This window comes from Ostrea edulis, chromosome 8 (genome assembly GCF_947568905.1).
Source record: "Ostrea edulis chromosome 8, xbOstEdul1.1, whole genome shotgun sequence".
In the NCBI taxonomy this organism is placed as follows: domain Eukaryota; kingdom Metazoa; phylum Mollusca; class Bivalvia; order Ostreida; family Ostreidae; genus Ostrea; species Ostrea edulis.
Genome location: NC_079171.1, coordinates 22,663,307 through 22,676,432, shown reverse-complemented (window position 1 = coordinate 22,676,432; position 13,126 = coordinate 22,663,307). Strand labels below are relative to the sequence as shown.

Here is a 13,126-nt window from a genome sequence, read left to right as displayed (position 1 = left end):
TTGGGTACCAGGTAAGGAAGACCCCTATTGATTTTGGAGAAAAATGGTCAAAGTCACTGTGACCGAAAATAGAATGAAAATTTCAGGAAAATTTGGTTTCCGGATGATAACTCCGAAAGTTTAAATCCAAATCAAATGAAACTTTGATATATTGTTGGGTACCAGGTAAGGAAGACCCCTATTGATTTTGGAGAAAAAAGGTCACTGTGACCGAATATAGAATGAAAATTTCAGAAAAATTTGGTTTCCGGATGATAATTCCGAAAGCTTAAATCCGAATCAAATGAAACTTTGATATATTGTTGGGTACCAGGTGAGAAAGCCCCTATTGATTTTGGAGAAAAAAGGTCAAGGTCACAGTGACCGAATATAAAATGAAAATTTCAGAAATATTTGGTTTCCGGATGATAACTCAGAAAGTTTAAATCCGAATCAAATGATACTTGAAGATATAGTTATGAACCAGGTGAGGAAGACCCCTATTTACTTTGGAGAAAATAGGTCAAAGGTCAAGGTCACAGTGACCGAAAAAAGATTTAAAATTCCAAAAGGATTTTGGTTTCCGGAGATTAACTCGAAAATTTTAAATTTGAATCAAATGAAACTTGGATATATTGTTGGATACCAGCAAAGCAAGGCCCCTATTGATTTTGGAGAACAAAGGTCAAGGTCACAGTGACCGAATATAGATTGAAAACTTCAGACAAATATGGTTTCTGGACAGTAACTCGAAAAGTTTTAAAACTGAAATTAGTTCTTCACAATTATAAATATACGTCATTTCTGGCTTTACAATGTATCCCATGCAACTCGGCTCATGCATCCCTGGGTGCATATGCTGATTTTTAAACTATTTTTTCATTTCTTGAAGTTAAAAGGACACTTACCACATTGCAAATCATCCATTTTCAGACAGGTACTGAATTGTTATACTCGTGTAATACTGGAAAGGAGAAATTGAAGATTGGACCCCCACATTACTAATCAGCTGTGCTATTATCAAGGAGCTACCCAGGTCCATATAACCCTAACTACTACATAGCAGCAAGACTTCTTTGTGCAAGAGGGGGTTGAAAAAGTCTATATATAGTTAATCTAGTAATGGGGGAGGGAAAGGGTCATGTGACCACTGCTTACATGGCAGGGCATGACAATATATATGTAAGGATTACCTCCGTTTATATTGCTATCAAAGTTTTGAGCTGCTATTTACATTTCTCTACAGATGCAGCAGTTCACGCAATTTGCCGATTCTTCACAAGCCCAAAACTGGTTACACCATATGTGGCCATATCATCTTATTTAACTAAACTTCACAATGACCTTGATGGAGAGTGTGACATACTTTATACCAGATATGCATTAACAGGCCAAGTTTCACGATTCTCTGCCAAATGATTTTCCACTTATGAACCAGACATGCAGGGTTTAACTATATGGTCACAGAGACCCAACTTTATAAAGTGTGACCTGCCCTCTAACCCAATCATGTACCAGCTGACAAGTTCTAATGATTCTAGATCTTGTAGTACCCAAGTTATGAGCCACACGCGTAGGGTCTTAGATGGACATAGAAAAACTCGTATTTGGTCAATATATTGTACTGAAAACAAGTACAGCATACAACAGAGAAATGCACACAGAGGTTGACACAATGTACAAGAGATCCATTCTTGACCTGTCCTCGGGCCCGCCGAGAGCTACAGCATGATGTTCCTCACGATCTCCACCATACTATATCTCCACCATACTATACCACACAGGAAGAAAGTAAAGTGCTTTAGTTTTCAACTACTTTTATTACGAACCCTTTGGGTCAATATACAACAACAGAATACAACTTCGATATAATACGAAGTAATTTAAATGGTTTTTTATATTGGTAAAAAAAAACCATATGCTTACGTCCATTCAACAGTGTCCATTGAATAAACTCTTCACAAATGATTATGGATATTAAAAATTTACTCTTTGGTTCCACAAGCATGTCGATGATCAATCATTCAATAGTTCAAACTTGAAAAATCTTCCTTTCTTGCATCAAACAAACACACACAAGCACTCATTCATCTCTTACACTCGCAGATTCACTTTCACATTCTCCTAATGATAAATGATACACAGGCACATCATCAGTTAAACATGAGCTGGGAATGGGCAGGTGTCAATTTTTGCTGTACATAAAATGATAATGCATGTAAATTACTTGCATCATTTCAAACAACTCAAAATTTGTGCAAGTAATTAAAAACACAACTCAACAAAATCATTAAAGATTGTAAAATACGATAAAACGTTTAGGTGAAGTAAACAAGCTCTTGTTAAAAGTTTTCTTCTCAGTCTAAACTGTCTACGTTTAACGTATTCTTGCGTAAACTTGGTCTCTAAAACCAGACATTAATCTGCTAGTCACACATGACTACACTTGTAGTTCCAAACCGTGACCTGAACGAGATTAAGGTCAAAGTGGGCCAAACTTCTGTATGAAATGCTGCAATGTCCTTGACCTGAAGGTCAGATGAACTATGGAATCTTTAACCTTGACATGTCGCCATGGCCTTGTGCTGAATGTAGAATTCCTGCATGAATGTGACTAGAACATGAGCTTCTTCTATTGACAGGGCATTGTATAGCGAGGCCCGGATTCCTCCTACTGACCTGAAAAGCAAAAACATAAAACTTCAAATCACATCAACACACTCCAGCTCAAGTCTATATAACAAATACTATTTAGATCGAATACAAAGTGAAATATACTAGAATAAATTGTGTTTGGCAACAAGTCTGCTCGATAGTATGATATGAATATGCAAAAAATATACTTTTAATTTTTTCCTAAAAAGTACAGAATGAAAATGAGACATGTTTGCAACATGTCCTCAAGCATGATCACATTCAATTGTAACAGATCTGACCTTGATTAATCACCATGACCTTGATAAATCAACTACGACTATCAGTCAAATGAATGACCTTGACCATTCAGTTTACCTTGTACGAAGTCTTAATATATTGTACAGTATTCAAAAGTTATGATGAAAGTTTCAGTAAATAAAGGACTTGAATATAAAGGTACCCAAAAAGATGATAAGATTTCACTCCGCATTTTATTTAACTCAAGAACTGATCAAGGTCAAAGGTGACAAAAGGACCAAGGAAAGGTGGAAAGACCTCTAATGTTTGTGAACAATTTGGATTACTCCTAGATTTTGATGGGGGTGGGGGTCATTAAAATTCCTGTAGAGACCCCTACCTGTGTCCTTTGAGCTGAATCATTCCCTTCTTGCTGGTCTCCTCCAGAAATTTCTTCTCTAAAGATTCATCCCCATCTGGGCCTCCTATTCTGAAAGGGACGTTCATTCGACTGCGACAATGCGACTTCACTGTCCCACTGAAAAACGAAGGAAAAGAACATTAGCATTCCGACATTAAATGCAAGATTTCACAACACTTAACAAAAAAATCATAAACTTATATTGAGATAACTAATGCTACACTGTACAAAATCTATAAACATGCAACTTATCTGTAATATGACAATATTTTACAATTTCGAAATATTTGTTCACGTAAAAAAAAACTTACAATATTTCAATCAATAGGACATTTTAACAAACACCTACTGATAGAATCCATTGGACTTTTCTATAACATCATACACTGCTTCTGATTTTTGCTTGGAGTTTTCAGCCATTTTTTCCACACCTCCCTGGTCTTTCACCCACTGAAGAACTAGGCCCAAGATGTAGATACTGAAAAATAACAACAGCACAAATGGAGACTTTCATTGGTTGGGCTCTCAATAATAAATGGTTTCTGATGGTTAATCTGAAGAACAATTGTAAACTGCACAAAATTTGTAGAAGTACTGTGTGTGTACATATTTGAGTGTATTTTAAAAAATTTGAAGCAGTAGGATCTGATGCACTGTTTGACGTAATCATGATTGAGCACTTGTTTTGTGGTTGGTAATAGATGAATAGAGATTTTCATACTTCAACAGAACCATAAAACTGACAAAGCCACTAAAATCTGAATCCCGTTAAAACAAGTTGTAAGTGCAGTGTATTATCTGTAGCATGTACTACCATTGCACTACATAATTTACTTTGACATTAAATGACTACATACTTGTATGTGGGCGCGGTGTTGTAGAGGGAGTTGTTGCCCACTTGGACTTTGTAGTCGAGGGTGACGGGACACTCGGGCATGGCTTTCCCGAGGAGGTCCTCCCTGATAATGACGAGGGTCACGCCCGCACAGCCCATGTTTTTCTGGGCTCCCGCAAAAATCACACCAAACTGCAACAAAAATAATGAACAAGTGTTTTAAAGGACCGACAATGCACTGGTGCTTTAAAACTGGGATGACATTGGCATCTGGTTGATTCAAAAATTTCAGCAAGATGGGTAATTCATAAAAACATGTAAATTTTTCTTGAGCCAGCTTATTTCAGTTATGAATTCTTTATTTCTTTACCTTTGATACGTCGAATGGTTTGGACAAAATATTTGAGGACATGTCGCAGACTAAAGGAATGCCGTTGGGGTCTGGGATATCGGAAAACTCCACCCCATGGATGGTCTCGTTGGAACAGTAATAAACATAGGAAGCGTCGGGACTTAGTGACCATTGGCTAACATCAGGTATAGCTGCAATCAAAATTATCAGCTGAGCATATCTAAAATGCTTTGAAGAAGATTAAGTGTATTCATCTCAAAGTTTGAACTGAAAAACTTTCACAGTCCACTATACATACATCTTCACATCTCATTAATTCCCTTTAAATCACTCACTGTTGCAGTGATAAGGATATAATAAGTGGTAGGGATATAACAAGAGTTTAAAAGCTCTCATGTGTACAATAGCGTAACTGACCATGCTGACAAAATGAAATCAGAGTGTCCCTCAACGACACAACATAAATTTTGTTTTCTATTTTCGATTCAAGTCTTGCGCATGTGCTCAAAAAACAAAAACACACTTACTGGTGTACGACTCCAGTTTAGGAAGTACACGGTTAACCTTCCCGTACTTTTCCGCCTCATTGGCTGCTTTAGCTGACCAGGTACCCGTGACGATGTAGTCTGCCTTTGCCTCAGGTCGAAGTTTCATCAGGTTCAGTGGTACTGCTGAGAACTGACCGGTACCACCCCCTTGCTTGAAAATCACCTTGTAGTTATCGGGGATGTTTCTGAAATCATACAAAAGAGTTCCAATTATTTTACAGGATCAATCTGATCTTGGTTATTTTGAATATTTTAAATAATCTGTACTTTTAAACATTCATGCTGGTATGAATGCCATATGCATAGAGTAAATAAACAATTTCACAATGACAGTTTCATCATTAACAGTTAAAACTTTCATCATGGAAGCATCATTAACTTAACATTAGTTTCCACACTGTATTCAATATGTACAGAATTTCAAACAAAATAATCACACAATTCTTAATGAACTTACAATAATTCCCGGAGATTACTTTCTGCAGCATTGATTATCTTTGTGAAGTCCGACGACCTATGGCTCAACTCTGGAATTAAAAATAAGAGAAGTTATATAAATGTCCTCCAATAATTAGAGTACCAGGATTACTGCAAGTATATTCAAAGAATTCAATTCAATAGTTAAACTTTACAATGTTGTTACAGTATAATTGTTGAATTAAATGAACTTAAAATAAAAATTTCTGGACAATCTTCAAAACTTTTTTTTAAAAATGTCACTGTTTATCAAATTTTGCAATATATAGATATAAATCTGAAATAATTCTCATGATTATAAGGAAAAAATTAACATAAAATCATTACAAATACTTTGATTTAAAAGTAAATTTGGTTTTAATGAGGTGTAAGGAGATCTGATGTACTCACCCATCACACTAATCCCTGTGTTGTTATAGTTCAGCATTTCTTTCTGAGCAGTCTCCAGTACCTATCAATTATGAGTAAAATCATTAATGTGTCAGATTTCATCATCATAACTCACCAGAGTACTCAAATTTTATTTAGGGGGCGTGGCATATTATGATATATTGTGGAATACCAATATTTGTTTTCTACTTTTTATTCCTGTTGACAAACATTGCCAAGAATTTTCTTAAATTAAAGTACATGTGACCATACTATGTATCAATTGATTGCAAAATATTTAATTTATTTGCATTAATTCATGCTTTTTACAATCTGATCTTGACTGCAAGCCTGAAATCTTAACAAAGTTTTTAACATAGTTCTAACCTACATGATTTTTTTTATGTTTTTTTAAAAGACTTAAAAATCACAATAAAAAAATTGATGATTTTATCAATTAACGTGTCACGCTGATGACAACAAAGTTCACATGATCCATGTGGCCTTGGTACACCTAGGTCTATATCACTGGAGCGAATCCAATATTCTTAGACTTTCAACATGTTTAACCCAATAAATTATGTTAAACTTCAACTGTTCACTGGATAAGCCTAATTTTCTAAAGTAATTGAAACTTGACCAAACTTCATGACAATTTAATATGTCCCCATTTCATATTGACAAAAACTCATTTAAATTGAGATGTAAAATTTAAAAAGAAGAAATTAAAATCAAATTTCTACTTTAAAGCGAAAAAAAAAAAATGTTATGCAAAACGAACCTTTCTGTTTGAAGAAATAAATACTATTAAATTCTTAAATATATTTTTATGCCTGTGAATGTGATTTAAAAAATATTTTCACAAATATTGCAAATAAAGCCTGCTAACAAAATAGTGATTTTTTTTAAACGCAATCATTTCATTTATTTATAATCTTCTAAAATAAATATACTATTTTATTTGCAGATAAGAATGTTTCTTCTAATATTTAGTGATAGATCTAATATTAGGTACTATAGATTCTAATCAAGTTTTAAAGTTTTTATTTACCCCACCCCCCTTCTTTTAATATGTTACACAATATTAAATATCTAAATTTATATCTAACACTAGTGCATAAACAAAACAATATGCCGTACCATATTTTGCAATTTTAAAATCAAACACTTTATTCCGCTAATCGATGAATGGGGGAAAATCCCCGTAAATATAATAAAGCTTCATTTACTACCTCGGCCCCGTACCGTGCATATTTGAAATATTATAAGTGCTGTCTACTATACCTTCTTTGGGAGCTTGGCGGGTCCAGCTGAAAAGTTGATAACTCTCTCCATGGCTGAGTATAAATAAGAGTCTTCTCAAGAGAATTTTAATTTCTGGACTCTGGTTTTAGTTTCAAACGAGTGAGGAAGAGAGTCGGGTTCCCAGAGATTTTATACTGTCTGAAGAAACCTCTCTACAATGTGATTGGCTAGTCGAAAGGTCAACCAATCATAATAGTTTTTCCTGGGGTCATTTCTCGATGCACGTTTCCAGCGGATGATGTTTTATGATTATTTTAGGGCAACGAAAACGTTTCGATATATGACTACTTCTGGGTCCCGGCAATATCGAACGACGACAGTGATGTCATATCATTAGTTAAATATGAAAAATCACATATTATCCATTAACTAATATACAATTTTACTGCCGATACAGTGTATATTTAAGACAGAAAATCCATTGACTGCAGGATCTACTCGATAGCGCTGGTTTCAATATACCTACCCTCTCAACCTTTTCATAAATGCCCGAGTTGTTTGTGCATGAAGAAATACAAATAATGGAAGCATGATATGTTGTACATTATCACCTGCTTTCATTGTTTACACAAATATCCTCCATAACAACCGATTTAGATCTATGTTTAGCTGTTTACATTATGCAATATGTTACCTAATGTATGATGTTTCAATGAAGGGTATATATATATAGGTCTATACTAGTATGTTGGTTTATTACTAAATCAATGCACATAAGTATATAATTCGGTTTTTCCATTCTTATTTTCATTCATACGTACTTGAATGAATAATTAAATACACCAGAATTTAAAAAAAAAAAATTAACAAGGTACTATTTATCTTATTGTGCAATTATTTATTCTCCCAGTTTGAGAGTTTGGAATGGCCGTCTGTTTGTCGGTAGCTTGTGATAAATATGTACGTGTGTAAATGCAATATGGAGAGATTATAGGAATATATACACGTGGTTTCAGGGACCTATATATACTATTAGTTAGTTAATATATATAGGTCTGGTTTTAACATGTATATTATTTCGGGTAACTGCATGTGCGTCAGATCTAATAAAGAATTAAGATGAACATAGGTTACTTAAGATAAGGCAAATCTTTTCAATTAAGTTGAACTTTTGTGTCATGCCATTTGGAGGCTGTATGTCAGGTGTGCTGAAAATTACACGTATATATAATGTAGTAATTCAAAGGGGTATAAAACATGTGTGTGCGAGTGTGAGATAGGTTTACAAACCCCGCACTATTGGGAGCCCATCATCATGGGACATACACTTTATAGTCTTTAACATTAAAACTCCTGCTGGACTTTGGACCCGTGCGCAGTCAAACATTTCCAATGACCAGAGGTCGAGAAGGACGTGTCTACTTAGGGTCAGCTTAACTGGGCAACATCTATACGTACATATGTCATAGTTTTAAACTTAGTTGAATTTCGAATCGCGTTAAAAAAAGAAAGGGAATTAGATGCATAAAAATACTGAGAATATTGTTTTATTGTGTTTTTTTCTGAAAATGGTATACATGTACACATATACATTGCATAGTATTAATTGATATTATTATTGTATCGCGTGATATGAAGAAATATATTTCACAACAGTACATGCTAGTCGTATCGCAAAATTTGTTACTTCACTATCTTAGGAAGTTTAATTAAATTAATGGCATTTATAATTTCCTATTATACTTTTACATGCTTCAGATTCATCATACTCATGGTCAAAACTCCGCACATCTAGTACCATAAAAATGTAAATTGTTGCATGTCGGAAAATGAGAGAATACACACGGTCTTTTCTTTCCATTTATTATGCTAATACACTTCATCTTCTTAATGATTGTCGAGAAGTAGACTTGCATGGCCCCGGGCTGTTGCCATATTAGGAGTGCTTTGCCTGACCTTATTTGGAGAGATCTCACGGGGACTGTGCGTGATTAAGGGCAAACCAAAACCATTTTACGATTTACGATAAAAACTAGCTAAATTGTTAAGATTTTAAGCTTTTTTCGGACATTTCAATCACGGTTTAATATTTGTTACATGAGAGAATTTATCCATAGTATCAAATTTCATTATTAAATTTTTGCAGCGGTCACGAGTATTTGCGAGAACGGTATATTTATGTGTAATTCAAGACGTCTCCATTCATGACGCACAGTAAATCTTTTTAAAAGGTTTAAAAGCAAACATGTGTGAAAAAGAAAATCACGCAGTCATTGAACTACAATGTCCATGAAGCAAAAACAGATGTCTACTTAGAAGCTACATGTCTCCGCTATATGATGGGACCTCGCGATTATTTAACATATATCGGGAAACATACACACTCCTTTGGCCTCGTTATTTAACTTTTCCGCCTGTTGTCACGCGATCTGTCACGCCCAAGGTCACTTGTCCCATATTAGGAATTTGTAAACAAGCCAACATGGATGATGCAATTTCACTTTCGTGACTTTTTAGTCCATATTCTTTTTTATTTAATGTCATTAAGTACACAGAAAGTTTACAAAAAATCATTTTCCTCTCTTAGCAATAAAATTCTTTCCATTAAAACACACCATTTTATGATATTTTGTATAAAACGACAAATCCGCTACCATGTGCCATATTAGGAAGAAACATGGCTTCCATATTTGGACAAACGAATCTTCCTAATATGGCACATGGCTATAGTGTAAGGTTGTTTGAAACAGTGAATCAGTAAGAACGATAATTTGATTGGATTAAAGTTTGTTACAGCGGTGTGAACTACTGAGACAGACAAAATAATTCACTATTTTAGCAATATGATACTAGTGCATTGTAAGTATTTATACCTAAAAATAAAATGGCGACATGTGCTTCAACATGTTGACGTGGAGAAAAGACGCCTGGTTAAGAATGGAGTCTAGCTTCTGGTTTGAAAAAAACTCTTTTTAAAATCAGAATACATTTAATCAAAACATATAACCATGCTAAACAGAAATAATCTACATGCTTTCATACATATTAAAACGTGTTTTAATCAAATTCATGTACAGCTGATCGATGGAATATTTAGTTCTTGTTGAAAACCGCGGGTTGTTTTGTAGATGTTATGGGTTTTTCTTGTTTGTTTGTTTGTTTAGACTGATATAGACATGGTAATGCTACGTAAACGATCGACAGAGATTATCACCTCGATCAGGATCGCCAGATCTTTTGTGACGTGGATCCTGTTAAAGTTACATAACGGCAATATGCGCGAAGTGGCGTTCACCTCACCAATCAGCCGTTGATAATTAATATACTAACGTTTTGTAACTTGTTTTTCTGTTAAACATTCATTATAAACTCTTCCCATCTATAAAAAATTTAAGAATATGCGTTTTGCATATATAATGAATGGAAACGCCATATTTGGGGGTCACCATATTTGGTAGTCAAAATTTTCCTAATATGGGACATCTACTTACCATATGTATTTATAAATATATAGACATGTTAGGAGATTGAATATCATGCAAATCATTTCATGGGATTCTTGCAAATTGTAATTCACACTTTATTCGTTTGTAACAAGATTAGACACACGAACAACCTTTATTTTTTTCATTTGAAACATCGGTATAAGCACAGCATGTGCAATGTGCTAAAGTAGGGCCTCGTTTGTATACAATTTACAGGTAAACGAGGACAATGGTATTTTCCGTTCACACGAGGTTCCATAATGTGCATGTGGAGCGGAGATGATTTTAAATCACAGTGATGAAATTAATCACTAAAGCATACCGACAACTGAACAAATTAAACAACTTTGTTTACACTACTAGTGTATAAATAGGATATCTCGCCAAGATGGAGGTGGTTAATATTCAGCCTTGAAATTAGGTAACCGCAAACCATGCTCAGGGGCGGATCCAGGATTTGCGGTTACGGGGGGCGCCACTTTATGAGGCAGACGGTCCAGGGCGAAGCCCTCGTGGGGGTCCAGGGGGCGAAGCCCCCGGAAGCTCCTGGATTTTACAGATTTTATATGGCTTGAAATATTTCTCCTAGATTTAGTCATTTTTTGTACTATTTTCTATCATTTTTTTAAAGGCGAAATTGATCAAATGACCCAAAATTTAAGGGGTTTTTTTTTTAAAAATTAAGTTCTCCCAATAAAGTAATTCAAGAAATCAAAAGATTTTGTTATTTATTTCTCTGGGAGTGGAAGAAATTATTGCTTCTTATATCGTTTAGTACATTTTCCGAAACAAGATACCGCAATTTACCTTAAATTTGAAAATTTTAGGGGGGCGCGCGCTGGCTGCACCCCTTTAAATCCGCCACCGATGCTACAACGGGTCGCCATGTCCAATACAACTGTGCATCTGGTTGGTTTCCGAGATGCGCAGGAAAAGAGAAGAAGGCTTTGAAACATTTAAAGTATTTTCGCTGTATTCATTATATTTATATTATATAATCGCTTTAAATTTCTTATTCAGAATCCAAACAGGACATTATAATTAAGGAGCTATAGATAGGAATTGAAGCGCAGTGCCATGCTGCATTGAACAAGGAAGGAATCATTGCATGCACATCCTATGATATTAATGCAGGTAAACAAATTCAATGGGGTTGATTTTTAAGCTGAATAACTTAATTTATATAAAAACGTTAACTTCACGAAGGAAATTGCCTAAGGAGTTCATATTTTCAATATCGATCTTCACAATTTAAAATCCAAAAAAGTTTTCCTTTACCAGATAAATCCATGGAATGTATTTCAGATAATTTATCTCCTTGTTGACATCATCATCACTATCAGATTAACCCGCCGATAGATACTTTGGATATATAGCAGCCCGGACCCATGACTTCACAAATCTGTTATAACGTACATATGAAGTGAAGTTTTGTTTATACAGTATACATTTCCAATCAGTATTGTCATGAGAATTCAATACCTACGTCAATGTAGAAACCCTTAACATACAGAGTATATATGGTACACATGTGTAAATTGTATCATGTAGTTATAATGTGTAATTGTTAATTTGTATATGTCCCATGAGGGCCCTTGATTGGTGAATAAATATATTCTATAGTATATATTTTTTTCTTGAATTTTCAATACACATGATCCATATGTGTGTACCCTCGCCTTATAGAACTGGTCTAAACCTCTGTGTACCAGGGGAAATGAAATTGAAGCGATTTTTGGTAGATGCATGTATGCTTTCTTGCTCAATGCACTGGGAGAAATGGGGGGGTATAAACGGTTTGACATGATGGTGTGTCTTGAAGACCTGATGGGGACCTAGGGGGCTATCAAGCTCTGACGAAAATAAGGCTAGTTTCGGGTTTTTGGACATGTTTGTATTACAATGGGTTATAAATTTGTATGGGGTGTGCTGTTGTGATTACAGAGATCTGATGTTTAGATCTACACTCCCTTTTATCAACAATCTATCTTTAGATACTATTATAATAAGAAACATGTCTTGTAAATTTGTGGATTATGTGTCTTTTAAAGGGACAAAATTAGCTGTCATTTTGTCACCCAAAAAATGAATTAAACGAAAATTGCTCTCTATTATTATATAATTCAGTTACTTAACACCAGTATTTAATTATTTCAAACACTTAATTTTAACCTCAAAGCAGGTACATGAATGTATAATTTTGGTGATTTTTAAAAATGCATCGCAAGACAATGATTCTCTTTATATATTTCTTTACACTAAGAACGGTTATTTAACCGTATTTTTATTGTGTTTCTCTTGTTTTTGTACAAAATAAATGATTTATTAGTCATTGATATTTATTCCTATGCCATTGAGATATTTTTAGAAAAAATGGTTGCCATTACTTTTACAGCTATATGAAAATACAGCTTGGAAATACAGCTTTGATATGTATTTAATCCGGTAAAACTGTGTAAAGTGATAGTTTAATCGAGTACGTCTCAATTCAATAAAAGCGCCAAAAAAAAATGGTATTTGGAATTGAAAAATATTCAACAA

General features: G+C 34.5%; 1 protein-coding gene and 1 long non-coding RNA gene across 2 annotated transcripts; one reads left to right on the top strand and one right to left on the bottom strand.

Annotated features, from left to right (window-relative positions):
* Positions 1 to 1,779: 1,779 nt before the first annotated feature.
* LOC125662550 (phosphoserine aminotransferase-like) lies at positions 1,780 to 7,958 on the bottom strand. The gene is made up of 9 exons (XM_048894787.2): positions 7,140 to 7,958; positions 5,877 to 5,937; positions 5,467 to 5,536; positions 4,989 to 5,194; positions 4,480 to 4,652; positions 4,132 to 4,301; positions 3,624 to 3,752; positions 3,254 to 3,391; positions 1,780 to 2,658 (listed from the first exon to the last, which is right to left on the bottom strand). Exons 1-9 carry the CDS (start codon positions 7,188 to 7,190, stop codon positions 2,535 to 2,537), a joined length of 1,122 nt encoding a protein of 373 aa, XP_048750744.2. The 5' UTR covers positions 7,191 to 7,958; the 3' UTR covers positions 1,780 to 2,534.
* Positions 2,658 to 5,194, top strand: LOC130049466 (uncharacterized). The gene is made up of 2 exons (XR_008797976.1): positions 2,658 to 3,001; positions 3,140 to 5,194. It is a non-coding gene; the product is annotated as an uncharacterized LOC130049466 (long non-coding RNA).
* Positions 7,959 to 13,126: the final 5,168 nt, after the last annotated feature.

Excerpts from the sequence above, each read along its gene's own strand:
- LOC125662550 (XM_048894787.2), bottom strand. The coding sequence starts at position 7,190 with ATGGAGAGAGTTATCAACTTTTCAGCTGGACCCGCCAAGCTCCCAAAG. Across the intron at positions 5,537-5,876 it reads CACAGGGATTAGTGTGATGG|AGTTGAGCCATAGGTCGTCG; the intron begins GTGAGTACATCA and ends TTTTAATTCCAG. Across the intron at positions 3,392-3,623 it reads AAGTCCAATGGATTCTATCA|TGGGACAGTGAAGTCGCATT; the intron begins GTAGGTGTTTGT and ends TTCGTTTTTCAG.